We start from the raw sequence: 18437 nt of genomic DNA on the forward strand, positions 1-18437 counted from the left end.
TCATGTACAGAAGGCCACACTTGCTGAGTCGATGCTTCCAGCGGGGGGAGGGAGACGGAGAGAAAAAGAGAGAGTTCCAGATGGCTGGTTGTTTTCCTTCCCCGCCCTCCCTCCCATGCTGACGCTTGCAGGGCCCCGGCGTGACCTCACCTTTGTCCTAGTTTGCTGCTCGGAGTTCAGTGGGTTTACATTGACCCGACTGAACGTGTCATGGTGGGGGCGGACCTGGGTGAGCACAGCGTAGATGTGCACGTCCACTGGGCGGGGCGACAGGGGGATAAGACATTGACAGCCGCTGACTGACCCAGCTGACAGTGTCGAAAGGGGGCGGACCTGGTTGAGACAGTGTGTGTCTGACGTATCGGTGGAGGGGCGGGGCCGCGGTTGGGTAGGGCGTGGCACTGCCTGCCCAATCACGTCGCTGACACCCCCCCTACACATCTGCGGGGAGGGGGGAAAGGGCGCAGACTCCGGCCTGCCAATCACGTCGCCGACCGCCCGACACAGGCGAGAAAAGGGGGCGGGGCAGAGACGACAGGGTGCGGCCGCCTGCCAATCACGTCGCTGACAGCCCGACCCAGCTGTTGCCGGCTGGAAGGGGAGGGGACGGGGCTGAGGCGAAAGGGCGTGGCCCCAGCCTCGCCGATCACATTGCCAACTGTCAGTCCCTGTTGACAGTGACGGAAGGGGCGGACCTGGGTGAGCGCCGTGTGTGGGTGTGTTTCAGCGGAGGTGGGTGGGGCGGGGCCGTGGTGTCCGGGGGCGGGGACTGCCCGCCCGCCAATCACGCCGCAGACGGCGCGTGGCCACGCCAGCCACCAGCTCCTGATCACGCGGCGCCTGCGACGCCATTGGTTGGTGCTGGCCACGCCTTTGCCTCCCATTGGTGGTAGCCGCCCGTGCCCTGCCCGACCGCCAGCTGTAATGTAATTTCTGGTGTGTGTTGTTCGGTTCTGGTCGCTGCAACTGGGTCGCTATGTTCAGCTTCAGCCCTTAGCAAAACTGAGTTTGTGAGCTCGCTTTCTCTTGACCACCCCGGAATCGTACCCTTTTCACTGGGGGCATTTCTTCTTCTTCAAAAAAACAATAAAGATGCGGTGTAATTCTCCATGTCAAGCTGCTGAGATGGGAGATCTGCGCAATGTAAGTATATTAATCTGCAGCAAGCAATTTATAAATTAGTGAACAGTAGTGGCCAGCGGCTCTGGCAATCTTTCACCTGCTGCTGACGATGAAAGAAAGATGTCAAAACCGACAGTACAAATAGAAAAGGCAAAGGACCGTTGCTTTGGGGTTAAGGTTGTATAATGCTGACGATATCTTAGCCATTGGGAAGGCAGATCAATTTGTTGCATTCAGTCCTTCTTGACCGCGGTGCAAACGTTATTTCTCTCAAGCCCGAGAATAAGACGTTTTGCTGATTTGAATGGACAACGTATATCGAAGCAGCGGCTCAATTTCAATGAACTATAGCATCACGCAGCATTTAAGTAAATAAAACGCTATCAGTTTTCCATTCAGACAAGAGTGGTGTCGTTATACCGTCTGGGAGGAATGTGCGCGAAGTTGGATCCGTTGTGAAGCTAGTTAGGTCCCTGAGTTTGTTTTCTTGGACAAAGAGATGTTGTAGGAGGGGACTTCCTGGTAGAAGCTTTGGAAACATGCAGACTTCACATGGCTGCTTAATCGATGACGTAAACCGTTCTATATTTGGAGAGGGAGGCGATCAGGATCACTGGGTCCAGCCGGCCTCCAGTGCCCTTTCGTGAATGGTGCTAGACCCACTAGATCGGCGATGTCACCTGAAGTCTGAAGTGTCCACTAGCTAAGAATCTCAATAATTAACTAATGCAACTAAATGTTTTAATGTTATGTTTAATAATGAATCAAAATTCCCATTTTATGTGTTTTTCTCTACCCTGCAGTCTCAGGTTAAACTGATGTTCATAAATGCATTTTTAGTATAATGGATTTTTTTTCTATTAATCTTCTAACGAATTGTAAGGGCAATGGAGGCCTAAATTACACCTTTGTAAATCAACTTGGAATTATTTTCTGTTGTAATTGCATATCTGATGCAGAAATGTTGATTCTTTCCTGAACTTAAGGTACATCATAATGGACTGAAAGTTCTGATTGGGCTTTAATTTAAAATTGATTTTTTTGATTTGTTCCTAGGGTGAAATTATGGGCATTTATGAGTCAATATTAGAAAGGAAACGCCATGACAGCGAACGGTCTTCTGGCAGTACATTGGAACAGAATGATATCGATGCTGTGGAGGCTCTTGTTTGTATGAGTTCTTGGGGTCAAAGGACACAAAAAGGGGATCTCTTAAAAATTCGCCCTCTGACACCTGCGTCAGACACAGATTCTGTACACTGTGAAGCTGTACCTCCAATGTTGCAGAAGGACTACCACTCATTATCTTTACTTGTAAGTATGCAACTTTTCTAAGCAATTACTGCTGATATTAATGGAGTCAAAGACAAAAATATTAATCTTCGCAATGATTAAATAAATGAGTTTGTAAACATGCTATGAAATTCTATATTTTGACATAATACATTTACAATCAAGGCTTATAAAAGAACAAGAAAGGGTTTATCTGCATCATGGATGAGGAAAAAAAAAGATTAATAACTGTGCTAACTTTGACCGAAGCTTAATGTTTCTCTTGTCCCCATAGTGTATGACTCCACCACATAGTCCTGGTGTTGTTGAATCAGGTAATGCTGCCTTGGTGACACAGCTTACTTACACAAAGCCAACCACAGTCACAGCAAACAACAGAGTCTATTCAGTCAACACCATGACTGCAAAGCCTGCCTTAGTGAACATTCAGGAGTTTTCATCTAAGAAGCTTCTATCAGCTGAACCAACTGTTACTCATCATTGCAGGTCGGTAGCTACTAGTGTCATCCGTCATACTGCTGACAATTCTCCCTGCAACCACATTCCTTCATCACCACTGACTGAAAGACTAGACTCAAACAGCCAAAATGATAGGACAGAAGTGAAAAGGAAAATATCAAGCCAATGTAAGCACACTAAGGACATGTGCACTTCTACAGAGTTTGCAAATAAATGCTGTTTGCAGCAGAATTGCAATGGCCCAGTTACCAAGGACCAACAACAAATAGTGCCTTCCTTAGCACTGCCTTGTGAGCCAAACAAAGTTGATATCGAACATCAGAAATTAGCCAAGTCATTGCCAACAGGCTTACCATCTGTACCTGTGACAAAGTCTCCAGTTATTTGTCAAATGTTTCCAGTGAATGGAGGAGGACAAAGAGGGGGAGGGGGTGTTATTTCCACATTCATCCAAACGCAGGCCAGACCCTGTGTAAAGCCTGCAGTTACCCAGATGGCTCCAGCTTCTCAACCTGTTTTGGTGGGAACGACCGTGCAACCAGGGGCTGTGATGTTTGTACTACCCCAACCCTCTGCCACTCAGTCACCTTCAGGACAACAGACAGTGATGACAGTCGGCAACACAAAGCTACTGCCACTTGCGCCCGCTCCAGTCTTTGTCTCGTCTGGCCAAAACTGTGTACCTCAGATGGATTTCTCGCGAAGACGCAATTACATTTGCAGCTTTACTGGATGCAGGAAGACCTACTTCAAAAGTTCACACTTAAAAGCACATCTCCGAACTCATACAGGTATACCTTAATTTCAGCATAATAACAGCCCTGAAATTGCAAAATTATAGTAATGGTGAAATTGCCAGTACTCGCTGTCATCACAACTTCTGGCATCTCCATATGCACAGTTTAATGCAGAAGTCTGGAAGTTGTTGTCAGCTAATTCTCTGCTCCTTCACAGAGTGCATTGTTGATGTCCCTCCAGAAATCAAATTTTAGAATTAATGTGACCATCTATGTTTATGCTGTAATATTACTTATTAATAAATCCTCAGAAAGTTATGTGTTGCTGAATCAGGTCTAACTGAGTTTTTAATAGTACACCTAGTCAAAGCTACTGTTGAGCAATCTCTGTGGCCTTGACTAAGCTAATTTATATTTATGTAATGTCAAATTTCTACCTTATGATCATTTAAAAGTTTTTTTTCTGTTCTCTGTAAAATTTAATTTAAAAAGATCAGTGCATTTTACTTCATTCTTTACTAATTGTAAAGATTTTTCAATGTGATTAACTGTTGTCCCTGCTCGATAACATTGCTGTCACAGCATACTTGGAAATCCCCGAGACTTAAATCAAACAAACATCTTGGAAAGGGAAACTCATGTTACAGATAGTTAAACATAAACCTTACTTCATTCTTCAACCTGAAAAATTGTACATTTTTATTACCATTTCTTTTAACATATAGTTATTATTTCCATTATACAAATTGATGTTATAAGCAAATTAGATCAATTTTAAGGGTCAGAGCCTTGTTGCATTTAAAAATGTAACTAAAGGTCATACATTTTGCATATCAAATTAAATGTAAAAATTAATAATTATGTCAGTTGGAAGTGGAAAAATGATGCTTTGTACATATTACAAAATATTACAAAGAAAATAAAATATGTAAAATATTATATATAAAACATTTTAGATAAAAATAAAGATGCTTTATTGATTTTTTTCTTTCGATCAAAGTAACCATAGTCTAACAAGAATGACATACTTCAAAGATTACAATATTAAACATCAAATTGTTCATTGCTTTCCATTACTTTTTTTTATTTCTAATCAGGTTAGGTATTTAGCTGTATAAGTATTTAAAGAGCAAGATGAGGAAATAAACCTAAAATTCTCCCTAAAATGCTGAAAGTTACCCATAGTTTTAATCTCTTAAATTGGTCTGCAAAGGCATAACGGATAGAAATATAGAAAATTGGAGCAAGAAAAGGCCATTCTCTGCCATTCAATATGATCACAGCTGATCAATTACCTTAGTATCTTCTTCCTGCTTTCACCCTATTCCCTTTGACCCCTTTAGCTCAAAGAACTGTTGTAGAGCTCCATCACATATCAACAATGCATATATACTGACTCCTGATGGGTCTTTTTTAACTCCCTGTGAATAATACTACTTTGGGGTGGCATGGTGGCTCAGTGGTTAGCACTGCTGCCTCACAGCACCAGAGACCCAGGTTCAATCCTCTGCCTTGGGGGACTGTCTGTGTCGAGTTTGCACATTCTCCCTGTGTCTGCACGGGTTTCCTCCAGGTGCTCCGGCTTCCTCCCACAGTCCAGAGATGTGCAGGTTAGGTGAATTGGTCATGCTAAATTGCCTGTAGTGTTAGGTGCATTAGTCAGGGGTAAATATGGGGTGGGGGAGTGGGTCTAGGTGGGATACTCTTCAGAAGGTTGGTGTGGACTTGTTAGGCCAAAGGGCCTGTTTCCATACTGTAGGGAATCTAATCTATTGGGAATTAGTCAACTTTGATTTCCTCAGATCAATTTAAAATTATGTTTCTTGACCTGACGTATGATGTCTTTTCACTAGATTGTGTGGTACAATTCCTTTTTAAAAAACCTAGGTGAAGAGCTGGAATTATGACCTAATCCTTTTATTTTATTTAACCTTTGCAGGGGAGAAGCCATTTAACTGTATCTGGGAAGGATGTGACAAAAAGTTTGCACGCTCGGATGAGCTTTCACGACACCGCAGAACTCACACCGGAGAAAAGAAGTTCATATGTCCTGTTTGCGATCGACGTTTCATGCGCAGTGACCACCTCACCAAACACGCTCGACGTCACATGACAACAAAGAAAGTGCCCAACTGGCAGGCTGAGGTTAACAAACTGAATAAAGTTGCTGCCTCAGGACCATCTGTCAGGAATCCTGCCGTCTCCATGACCAGTGTAATGATTTCGCCACCAACCTCTACCCAAATGAGAGAACCCACAGAGAAAGTTTGCACTATGTTGTCAGAAAATTAAAATTGACTAAATTGTCAGCAGGAACTGAACAAGCAGCTGTTGTCTGATGGACTTTTAAAGCAATTCTAAATGCTGCATGTTTACTGGGTTTGCAAGTGTGAATTTATTTCTCTGTCCTGTGTATGTGAGTAGTAATGAGATACATTTGCAAGCTGGTTGGACCTGAAAATCTGACAAACCTTTCATTCATACCAGTGAGATGCAAGCAATGTTCAGCATGGAAAAGTTATCATCATATTGTAAACCTTTAAGTGTATTGTATATAGTATTTGCTAAGCATATTGTATACTTCCTCTATTTAATAAACCAATTTTCATGTATGAGAGATAAAAATATACAACTTTTTCTTTTAATTGCATTTTCCCTAATATGGGACAATGAGTTGTTTTGTTGGCAAAAGTGGGTTTTTACACAAAAGTTTCAGCAATCTCTTTTTAGTCTCTCGCCTACTGAAATAGACAATTAACAAATTCTGAATTGAAATGGGGAAGCTGTACACTGTAAAGAAAGTGCAGTGTTTTTAAAATGTTTTGTATATTGCACTGAAGACAGTGCAGACTTCCACACTTGGGTTAAGGCATTCATAACTTAAATTTTATATGCTGTTTTCTACATCAATAAATGTTGGTGAATTTTTGTCATTCTGTTCAGAGTGAGAACAGATATGTAGCTGTTATGATTGTAGCTGAAGTTGTTACTGACAAGTCAATCTGGCTTGAATGATCATATTTTGGGTTTTGTTTCTATTTTACCGAGATGGTCTTTCATAGAAATACCAATTTGCAATACTGCAAATTTGGTTTTAACAATAAAACTGACTTTTATTACATAAAACAAGGTAAAATAATATAGCATAGATCAGACTTTCTACATGTTAAAATATTTTGAAACACATCGTAAAAACACAATCCAAGTAATCCCAAAGCCTCCAACTGCAGTACTAAAACACTGGAGAGAATTGCCTTCTCTATCCCACGTAGGATTTGACTGAGCTGTGGCTTCATCCCAGTCATGAGAATCTGACGGCTTCTTCTTTGATTCATTACATAACTGAGCTTAGATATTTTCAGCTTCACATAACACCTTCAGGATATTAACTAAACACTCTGGAGTCTAGAACTTTTAAGCTAAATTCTTTACACTGAGGTAACCTCTTAATAGTCCAAACTACCTTCATTTCTCAGGTATAACTGTTTCACACGTCCACCTTCAGCTCAGACTCCAGCTAACTGCCCCAAACTGAAACTAATATGCTTTGTCCCAAGCTGTGAGTGTTTCCCCAGAGCCCAAAAAAACTACTCCAGAAGTTACTATCTGAAAGCCTAATGCATTTCACTGTTCACTTGTAAACTCTCCCAACATAAACAAAACCCCTCTTCTATCCAGAAATTATCTCTAATAATGTTTTAAAAGCAATCATAGTGGCCACAGGAGTATGAGTTAATCAACAAATTCTTTCAGGCAGCCCATTTGCTACTAGTTCAAAAATGGAAATTCCAAAATGCATGGTATTAGAACACATAAATCATACACCTTCCATCACATTGCTTACAATCTTAAAAAAAACTAATCAGGACAAGAAAATTCAGTAAAAATACAGTGCATAAAACATCTTCGACATAGACTTCATTTATGATCCCCATGCACAATCATATTGAATGGGTAAGACACAAGACCCATCTATCAGTCACATACGAATTGTTTTGACACATGTTCCTGTGATTCCAACATTCTCATTGTTCCTACCACTACCTGCAAACGCTTCTCATAGATCTAGGACCATGCACTGTTGCTGCAGACCTTGGGGCATCATCAGCCTACTTTTTCTTTAAAGGCAAGCTGCTTTTCCAAAGGACGTTGCACAAAAAGATTACAAGATATATTTTTGCAAACTGAACAACAGGGCAGAAAGACCGATCTCATTGGATGGACCCTGTGCAGGAGGCATTAATGGTGTGTGCTTGCAGAAGGAGTGACTCAATAGGCCTGTGGGAGACTCGGAAATTCTCAAGGGCCTTCACCAGTAAGGTATTGGCCTACACGGCGCACCTTCTGGAATCTAGACCGGACAGAGGGCTACAGGCAATCTAATGATCTTATGTGGGTGATCAAGGACAGTAAATGCTCTTTCGCATGATGCACACACCACTAACTGGGCTGGAGGCTCAGAATAAAATGGAGTGGCTGAGGACTGGATCAGAGCAGGCTGGAGGCATGGAGTGGAGGGGGGATTGTTATTGTACTAGGGACTGTTGCGGGTGGTCAGCAGCTTGCGAGCCTGGTCAGATCACATGTGGCAGCTCCTTGCACTATTCTACTGCAATGTAATATTTATCCCTAATCTGTTTTTCAACTGTAATGTTTATCCTTTTAAATATATTTCTTATCTTCTAACTTATTCTATGAATCGCTGTAAGGCAATGGAGATTTTTTTCTTGATTTCTCTCTTTTGTATCTAAGATTTGTACCTAAGATGGTGCCATGAGGGGCGACATTGTAAACTTTGCACTGTACTCTTGTACATCTGTACTTGAGTACATGTGAGAATAAACCAAATTCTAATTCTTACATTATTCAATCATCTGCAGTCCCCACATCATTCAGCCATAGAGTCATAGAGATGTACAGCATGGAAACAGACCCTTCGGTGTAACGCGTCCATGCCGACCAGATATCCCAACTCAATCTAGTCCCACTGCAGATATTCCACCCTCACACACCTAACAATGCTGCTGGTATCATGCTCACGGCTTATCACCTCTTCACACCCAAGCATATTGCACAGAATCCATGATATTATGTGCTCTTGAGAAGAATAAGATGAACAGAACAAAAAGAGACACAAACACAGTGAGGAACAAATACATCCTGTTGAATCCTACAAAATCAGACAATTCTCCACTTTGTTGGCTGCCTGTGGCAGGTTTGGTGATGTCCAACATTGCTGAATTGAGGAGTGTGGCATCTTCCTGCCCTATGAATCTTCTCAGCTTGTAATGCACGTTCTTCCTGTTTTCCAGCATAATGACCATGACATTGTAACTACGGATTCCCACTCGAACACCCTGCTGCCACACATCTTTTCTCTATTAATATTCTGCTTTCAAACCCCAAACACTGTCACCTGTCCAGCCTTAGAAGCCACAGGAAGAAGAAAGAGAGCTACCAATTCAGATATCTCAATGGAGGACACTAGATATTACAAAAATAATAAAAGGACCAAACTAAAGACTCTGTATCTGAATACATGTAACATTTGAAACAAAATAGAGAAAACTGATTGTGCAAATAGAATTAAATAAGTGGTGTCGAGTTGCTCTTCAATGGGCCTTGGCTACAAGATGACACAAACTGAATCCTGAATTCTTGAAGGACAGGAAGTTAAGGAAAGGTGGAGGGTTGGCTCTGCTATTTGATGATGATATTAGATCATAGTGGGTGGCACGGTGGCACAGTGGTAAGCACTGCTGCCTCACAGCGCCAGAGACCTGGGTTCAATTCCCACCTTAGGCAACTGTCTGTGTGGAGTTTGCACGTACTCCCCGGGTCTGCATGGGTTTCCTCCAGGTGCTCTGGTTTCCTCCCACAGTCAAAAAAATGTGCTTGTTAGGTGAATTAGCCATGTTAAATTGCCCATAGTGTTAGGTGAAGGGGTACATGTAGGGGAATGTGTCTGGGTGGGTTGCTCTTCGGAGGGTTGGTGTGGACTTGTTGGGCTGAAGGGCCTGTTTCCACATTGTAAGTAATCTAATCAATATAGATCCAAGTTCAGGAATGTAGGATGTAGATATTGTTTAGAGTCATAGAGACATACAGCATGGAAACATACCCTTCGGTCCAACCCATCCATGCCGACCAGATATCCCAACCCAATCTAGTCCCACCTGCCAGCACCCAGCCCATATCCCTCCAAACCTTTCCTATTCATATACCCATCCAAATGCCTCTTAAATGTTGCAATTGTACCAGCCTCAACTTCCTCTGGCAGTTCATTCCATGCATGTACCACCCTCTGCGTGAAAAAGTTGCCCCTTAGGTCCCTTTTATATCTTTCCCCTCTCACCCTAAACCTAAGCTCTCTAGTTCTGGACTCCCCCACCCCAGGGAAAAGACTTTGTTGATTTATCCTATCCATGCCCCTCATAATTTTGTAAACCTCGATAAGTAATTCCTCCGACGCTCCGGGGAAATCAGCCCCAGCCTGTTCAGCCTCTCCCTGTAGCTCAGATCCTCCAACCCTGGCAACATCCTTGTAAATCTTTTCCGAACCCTTTCAAGTTTCACAACATCTTTCCCATAGGAAGGAGACCAGAATTGCACGCAATATTCCAACAGTGGCCTAACCAATGTCCTGTACAGCTGCAACATGACCTCCCAACTCCTGTACTCAATACTCTGACCAATAAAGGAAAGCATACCAAACGCCTTCTTCACTATCCTATCTACCTGCGACTCCACTTTCAAGAAGCTATGAACCTGCACTCCAAGGTCTCTTTGTTCAGCAACACTCCCTAGGACTTGACCATTAAGTGTATAAGTCCTGCTAAGATTTGCTTTCCCAAAATGCAGCACCTCACATTTATCTGAACTAAACTTCATCTGCCACTTCTCAGCCCATTGGCCCATCTGGTCCAGATCCTGTTGTAATCTGAGGTAACCCTCTTTGCTGTCCACTACATCTCCAATTTTGGTGTCATCTACAAACTTACTAACTGTACCTCTTATGCTCGCATCCAAATCATTTATGTAAGTGACAAAAAGTAGAGGACCCAGCACCGATCCTTGTGGCACTCCAGTGGTCACAGGCCTCCAGTCTGAAAAACAACCCTCCATCACCACCCTCTGTCTTCTACCTTTGAGCCAGTTCTATATCCAAATGGCTAGTTCTCCCTGTATTCCATGAGATCTAACCTTGCTAATCAGCCTCCCATAGGGAACCTTGTCGAATGCCTTACTGAAATCCACATAGATCACATCTACTGCTCTGCCCTCATCAATCTTCTTTGTAACTTCTTCAAAAACTCAATCAAGTTTGTGAGACATGATTTCCCACGCACAAAGCCATGTTGACTATCCTGAATCAGTCCTAGCCTTTCCAAATACATGGACATCCTGTCCCTCAGTATTCCCTCCAACAACTTGCCCACCACTGAGGTCAGGCTCACCAGTCTATAGTTCCCTGGCTTGTCTTTACCGCCCTTCTTAAACAGTGACACCACGTTAGCCAACCTCCAGTCTTCTGGTATCTCACCTGTGACTATCGATGATACAAATATCTCAGCAAGAGGCCCAGCAATCACTTCTCTAGCTTCCCACAGAGTTCTCGGGTACACCTGATCAGGTCCTGGGGATTTATCCACTTTTAACCATTTCAAGACATCCAGCACCTCCTCCTCTGTAATATAGACATTTTGCAAGATGTCATCATCTATTTCTCCACAGTCTATATCTTCCATATCCATTTCCACAGTAAATACTGATGCAAAATATTCATTTAGTATCTCCCCCATTTTCTGTGGCTCAACACAAAGGCTGCCTTGCTGATCTTTGAGGGGCCCTATTCTCTCCCTAGTTACCATTTTGTCCTCAATATATTTGTAAAAACCCTTTGGATTCTCCTTAATTCTATTTGCCAAAGCTATCTCATGTCCCCGTTTTGCCCTCCTGATTTCCCTCTTAAGTATACTTCTACTTCCTTTATACTCTTCTAAGGATTCACTCGATCTATCCTGTCTATACCTGACATATGCTTCCTTCTTTTTCTTAACCAAACCCTCAATTTCTTTAGTCATCCAACATTTCCTATACCTACCAGCCTTTCCTTTCACCCTGACAGGAATGAATTTTTTCTGGATTCTTGTTATCTCATTTCTGAAGGCTTCCCATTTTCCAGCCATCCCTTTACCTGCGAACATCTGCCCCCAATCAGCTTTCGAAAGTTCTTGCCTAATACTGTCAAAATTGGCCTTTCTCCAATTTAGGACTTCAACTTTTAGATCTGATCTATCCTTTTTACATCACTATTTTAAATCTAATAGAATTATGGTCGCTGGCCCCAAAGTGCTCCCTCACTTACTTCTATGGTAGGCAAAGTAATGGAAAGGGTACTGAAGGATAGGATTTACGAGTATCTGGAAAGACACTGCTTGATTAGGGACAGCCAGCACGGATTTGTGAAGGGTAGGTCTTGCCTTACAAGTCTTATTGAATTCTTCGAGGAGGTGACCAAGCATGTGGATGAGGGTAGAGCAGTGGATGTAGTGTACATGGATTTTAGTAAGGCATTTTATAAGGTTCCCCATGGTAAGCTTATGCGGAAAGTCAGGAGGCATGGGATAGAGGGAAATTTGGCCAATTGGATAGAAAACTGGCTAACCGGTCGAAGGCAGAGAGTGGTGGTAGATGGTAAATATTCAGCCTGGAGCCCAGTTACAAGTGGAGTTCCGCAGGGATCAGTTCTGGGTCCTCTGCTGTTTGTAATTTTTATTAATGACTTAGATGAGGGAGTCGAAGGGTGGGTCAGTAAATTTGCAGATGATACGAAGATAGGTGGAGTTGTGGACAGTGAGGAGGGCTGTTGTCGGCTGCAGAGGGACTTAGATATGATGCAGAGCTGGGCTGAGGAGTGGCAGATGGAGTTCAACCCTGCCAAGTGTGAGGTTGTCCATTTTGGGAGAACAAATAAGAATGCGGAATACAGGGTTAATGGAAGGGTTCTTAGTCAGGTGGAGGAACAGAGGGATCTTGGGGTCTATGTACATAGATCTTTGAAGGTTGCCACTCAGGTAGATAGAGCTTGTAAGAAGGCCTATGGAGTATTATCGTTCATTAGCAGAGGGATTGAATTCAAGAGTCGTGAAGTGATGTTGCAGCTGTACAGGACTTTGGTTAGGCCACAGTTGGAGTACTGTGTGCAGTTCTGGTCGCCTCACTTTAGGAAAGATGTGGAAGCTTTGGAGAGGGTGCAGAGAAGATTTACCAGGATGTTGCCTGGAATGGAGAGTAGGTCGTACGAGGATAGGTTGAGAGTTCTCGGCCTTTTCTCATTGGAACGGCGAAGGATGAGGGGTGACTTGATAGAGGTTTATAAGATGATCAGAGGAATAGATAGAGTAGACAGTCAGAAACTTTTTCCCCGGGTACAACAGAGTGTTACAAGGGGACATAAATTTAAGGTGAAGGGTGGAAGGTATAGGGGAGATGTCAGGAGTGGGTTCTTTACCCAGAGAGTGGTGGGGGCATGGAATGCGCTGCCCATGGGAGTGGTAGAGTCAGAATCATTGGCGACCTTTAAGCGGCATTTGGATAGGTACATGGATGGGTGCTTAATCTAGGTTAGAAGTTCGGCACAACATCGTGGGCCGAAGGGCCTGTTCTGTGCTGTATTGTTCTATGTTCTCACTGACACCTCAGTCACCTGCCCTGCCTTATTTCCTAAGAGTAGGTCAAGTTTTGCACCTTCTCTAGTAGGTGCATCCACATACCGAATCAGAAAATTGTCTTGTACACACTTAAGAAATTCCTCTCCATCTAAACCTTTAACACTATGGCAGTCCCAGTCGAAGGTTGGAAAGTTAAAATCCCCTACCATAACTACCCTATTATTCTTACAGATAGCTGAGATCTCCTTTGTTTCTCAATTTCCCTCTGACTATTGGGGGGTCTATAATACAATCTCAATAAGGTAATCATCCCTTTCTTATTTCTCAGTTCCACCCAAATAACTTCCCTGGACGTATTTCTGGGAATATCCTCCCTCAGCACAGCTGTAATGCTATCCCTTATCAAAAATGCCACTCCCCCTCCTCTCTTGCCTCCCTTTCTATCCTTCCTGTAGCATTTGTATTCTGGAACATTAAGCTGCCAGTCCTGCCCATCCCTGAGCTATGTTTCTGTAATTGCTATGATATCCTGGTCCCATGTTCCTAACCATGCCCTGAGTTCATCTGCCTTCCCTGTTAGGCCCCTTGCATTGAAATAAAAGCAGTTTAATTTATTAGTCCTACCTTGTTCCTGCCTGCCCTGACTGTTTGAGCCACTTCTGTTCTCAGCTGTACCCATCTCAGATCGATCTTTTTCCTCACCATCTCCCTGGCTCCCACCCCCCACCCCCACCCCCCCCCCCCCCACCTTACTGGTTTAAATCCTCCCAAGCAGTTCTAGCAAATTTCCCTGCCAGTATATTAGTCCCCTTCCAACTTAGGTGCAATCCATCCTTCTTGTACAGGTCATTTCTACCCCAAAAGAGATTCTAATGATCCAAAAATGTGAATCCTTCTCCCATACACCAGCTCCTCAGCCATGCATTCATCTACTCTATCCTCCTATTCCTGCCCTCACTAGCTCGTAGCACTGGGAGTAATCCAGATATTACTACCCTTGAGGGCCTCCTTTTTAAATTTCTGCCGAACTCTCGTAATCTCCCTTCAGAGGCTCAACCTTTTCCCTTCCAATGTCGACGGTTCCAATGTGGACAATCACCTCCTGCTGGCCCCTTTCCCCCGTGAGAACATTCTGCACCCTCTCTCAGACATCCTTGATCCTGGCACCAGGGAAACAACACACCATTCTGCTTTTTCTCTGCTGGCCACAGAAACATCTGTCTGTCCCTCTGACTACAGAATCCCCTAACACAATTGTTCTCTTGGAAGCCGACGTACACCTCGTTGCATTAGAGCCAGTCTCAATACCAGAAACCTGGCTGTTCGTGCTATGTTTGCTATGTTCCCCTGAGAATGCATCACCCCCTACATTTTCCAAAACAGCATACCTGTTTGAAATGGGTATATCCACAAAAGACTCCTGCCCTAGGTGCCGACCTCTCTCACCCTTCCTGGAGTTAACCCATCTATGTGACTGTATCTGAGACTTTCCCCCCTTCCTATAACTGCCATCCATCACATACTGTTGCTTCTATCTGTCTCTCCAACTGATCCACTCGATCTGATAAGATTCGCATCCAACAGCATTTATGGCAGATATAATCCGCAGTAACCCTTAAACTCTCTGTAAACTCCCACATCTGACAAGAAATACATATCACTACAAAGGCCATTTTTGCTCCTTCACAATCTACAGACCCAGAAAATAACACCGTCTTATTCCTCTACAAACACTGCCCTGGGTTAAATTAATAGCTATGGCTTATATTTTAAGTTTAATCAAGAGACTTATCTCCAAAAGTACAAACAAGAAAGAATCCACTGTAACCACTACTGCAGCCTTTCTCTTGGACAGACTTAAAACAACAATTAACTTATCTGATTCTGTGCTGTGAACTTCACCCAACAGTTCCTCCAAGATTAGTTGTGAATTTCACTGTTTGTTAATTTTCCCAGATGCACTCCGATGTCCAGCGATACACGAATTCAAACAGCAAAGGCAGTAACTGTGCAGGTTCTCTTTCTCTCTCTCTCTCTCTCCTGCACTGTCCTCACCATGTGCTTCCCTTGTCTGCTCTTCTCCCTTTTAAACTGCTGTTGTTTTGACCTTTTTTTTCCAAAGTTCCAAAACAAGGCAACAGCATATAAAACAGTAATTGCTTCTCTTGGAATTTGAGGAAATCACCTCCAACATCTAAAATATCTCAAAAAAAGGAGCAGCTCTTACAGCCAGAATATTTTCCCGTCCTCCATCTTGGATTATCCGAGTAGAGGTGAGAAACAACAGAGGTAATAAATCAGATCTGGGAGTGATGTATAGGCTTCCTAAGAATATCCACTTGGTGGAAAGCGGTATGAAGGAAGAAGTAATAGCAGCTTGTTAGAAAATAGGAGAATAACAGATGGACAAGACATTCTTTATTCATCCAGAGATGTAGACATCAATGACAAGTCTTACATTCGTTATCCATCCCTAATTGTCCTTGAGAGGGTAGTGCTGAGCTGCTTTCTTGAACCATTCCATTCCTTGTGATGGAAGTACTCCAATAGTCCTGTTGGGATTCCAGGATTTTAGCCAAATAAGTGTGAAGGAACTATAAGATAGTTCAAAGCTGTGTGGATCAGAGGGGAATTTGCAGATGGTGGTTCTTCCAGACATCTGTTGTGTTCATCCTTCTTACCTGCATTTGTGCCAACATTTAAAAAATTCTTTGGGGAGGTCCATGCGTGGTTCTAACTTCCAGAACTGGAAGTCAATGTCGTGAACCACATCAGCATGCCAATCACTAGTTGTGGCCCCTCAGAGAGGGGAGCTCGGAGAGAATGTTGCTTGTCAGTGATAGAGGTCACAGGTTTGAAAAGTGCTACTGGCTGAGGATTGACAAGTTGCTGCAATGCATTTGTAAATATTACGATTGCACGGATAGTGGAAGAAGTGAATGTGGATGGTGATGGATGGGGTGCTAATCAAGATGGCTTCTTTGTATTGGATGGTGTCAAGCTTCTTGAATATTGTTAGACATGCAATCATCCAAGAAAGTGGAAAGTATTCCATAAGAATCCCTACTGAATGGTGGGCAGGCTTTGGGGAGCTTCTTATAGAGTCATAGAGATGTACAGCATGGAAACAGACCCTTCGGTCCAACTCGTCCGTACCAACAAGATATTCTAACCCAATCTAGTTCCATCTGCCAGCACCTGGCCCATATCCCTCCAAACCCTTCCTATTCATATATCCATCCAGATGCCTTTTAAATGTTGCAATTGTACTTGCCTCCACCACTTCCTCTGGCAGCTCATTCCATACACGGACCACCCTCTGCATGAAAAGGTTGTCCCTTAAGTCTCTTTTATATCTTTTCCCTCTCACCCTTAACCTATGCCCCCTAGTTCTGGACTCCCTGACCCCAGGGAAAAGACTTTGTCTATTTATCCTATCCATGCCCCTCATGATTTTATAAACCTCTATAAGATCACCCCTCAGCCTCCGACGTTCCAGGAAAAGCAGCCTTAGCCTGTTCAGCCTCTCCCTGTAGCTCAGATCCTCCAACCTTGGCAACATCCTTGTAAATCTTTTCCGAAACCTTTCAAGTTTCACAACAGCTTTCCCATAGGAAGGAGACCAGAACTGCATGCAATTTTCCAACAGTGGCCTAACCAATGTCCTGTACAGCCGTAACATGACTTCCCAGCTCCTGTACTCAATACTGACCAATAAAGGAAAGCATACCAAACACCTTCTTCACTATCCTATTTACCTGCGACTCCACTTTCACGGAGCTATGAACCTGCACTCCATGGTCTCTTTGTTCAGCAATCTCCTCAGGTCCTTACCATTAAGTGTATAAGTCCTGCTAAGATTTGTTTTCCCGAAATGCAGCACCTCACATTTATCTGAATTAAACTTCATCAGCCATTTCTCAGGCAATTTGCCCATCTGATCAAGATCCCATTGTAAGCTGAGGTAACCTTCTTCACTGTCCACTACACTTCCCTCTTGACTGTAAAATTCCCAGTTTCTGAGTTGCTTTTATACCACAGTATTCATACAGATGGTGCAGTTCAGTTTCGGATCTGTTGGTGACCTTTGCAGCACATTGATTGTGGGGCATTTGATTATGGCAATTCTGTTGAATATCAAGTGGACATGGTTGGACTCTTTTTTGTTGGAGAGGACCATTGACTAGCACTTGAGTGGTACAAACATTACTTGTCATTTTATCAGTTCAAACCTGAATGGTGGCAGGTCTTGCTGCATATAGACATTGATGACTTCTATGTACCTATGAACAGAACTGAACAATCACAGATCTCCATTTCTGGTCAGTATGAAGCAATGTCCTGAGATTGAAATGACAGAACTTCAACAACTGCAATCCTCTTCTTTTGTGCTAATGTGATGCAGTTAGAGGAACATTTTCCCCAGTTCTCGCCGGCTTCAGTTTGACCAGGGCTCTTTGATGATATTGTGCGACCTTGATTCAAGGACTGTATCTCAACTTAACTCTGGTGTTCAGCACTTTTCATCCTTAGACCAAAGTTTCAATGAGGTATGAAGCTGATTGGCCCTGGTGGAATCCAAATCAGGCATTGATCATCAGCTGAGTAATTGCTTGAGAGAGCAGTCAACAACACTTTCCATCACTCAACTGATGGGTGTGTGCATGCTGGACAGATTGGGCCCTTACTGCTTTCTGTGGACAGAAGGTGTTTGGGCAATTTCCACATTGTTGGGTGGATACCAGTGCTGCAGCTGTACTGAAAACAAAACCTGGCTAGAGGTGTAGCTTCTTCTGGAAGAGTAGTCTCCAGATCGTTGTCCAACACCCATAGCCTTTGTGATATACACTGTGCTCAGCTGTTTCCTAATAAAACATAGATCAATTGATTTGGCTGAATGCAGCAACAGTAATGCTGGGGATCTCAGGAAGAGGCAAAGATGTCTCATCTACTTCTAGCGGAAGATAGTTGTTAATTTTCAGCCTTGACTTTTTCACTCACATAGTAAAACTCTGATGTTTTGCAAGCCACCTCCGCCCAGTATCGATGTGATCCTCCAGCTCTGTCATCGTGCTTCTGTTCTTTAGCATGCATGCAAACCTGTGTTGCAACTTCCTTTCCTTGTGTCTTTTAAAAAAAATTCATTCATGTG

General features: G+C 43.2%; 1 protein-coding gene across 1 annotated transcript; it reads left to right on the forward strand.

The window, feature by feature from the left end:
• Nucleotides 1-916: 916 nt before the first annotated feature.
• Nucleotides 917-6497, forward strand: klf11a (Kruppel like factor 11a). Its single transcript, XM_072561628.1, has 4 exons — nt 917-1143; nt 2179-2436; nt 2690-3665; nt 5551-6497. The coding sequence occupies exons 1-4, from the start codon at nt 1093-1095 to the stop codon at nt 5901-5903; spliced, it is 1638 nt and encodes a 545-aa protein (XP_072417729.1). The 5' UTR covers nt 917-1092; the 3' UTR covers nt 5904-6497.
• The last annotated feature ends 11940 nt before the right edge of the window (nt 6498-18437 follow it).

The sequence above is a fragment of the Chiloscyllium punctatum genome, chromosome 3 (genome assembly GCF_047496795.1).
Source record: "Chiloscyllium punctatum isolate Juve2018m chromosome 3, sChiPun1.3, whole genome shotgun sequence".
NCBI classification, from domain to species: Eukaryota; Metazoa; Chordata; class Chondrichthyes; order Orectolobiformes; family Hemiscylliidae; genus Chiloscyllium; species Chiloscyllium punctatum.

What these genes read in the sequence shown, in the direction of transcription:
- klf11a (XM_072561628.1), top strand. Translation starts at nt 1,093, where the DNA reads ATGCGGTGTAATTCTCCATGTCAAGCTGCTGAGATGGGAGATCTGCGC. An exon ending in AGATGGGAGATCTGCGCAAT is followed by an intron (nt 1,144 to 2,178) that starts GTAAGTATATTA and finishes ATTTGTTCCTAG; the next exon opens with GGTGAAATTATGGGCATTTA. An exon ending in ACCACTCATTATCTTTACTT is followed by an intron (nt 2,437 to 2,689) that starts GTAAGTATGCAA and finishes TTGTCCCCATAG; the next exon opens with TGTATGACTCCACCACATAG.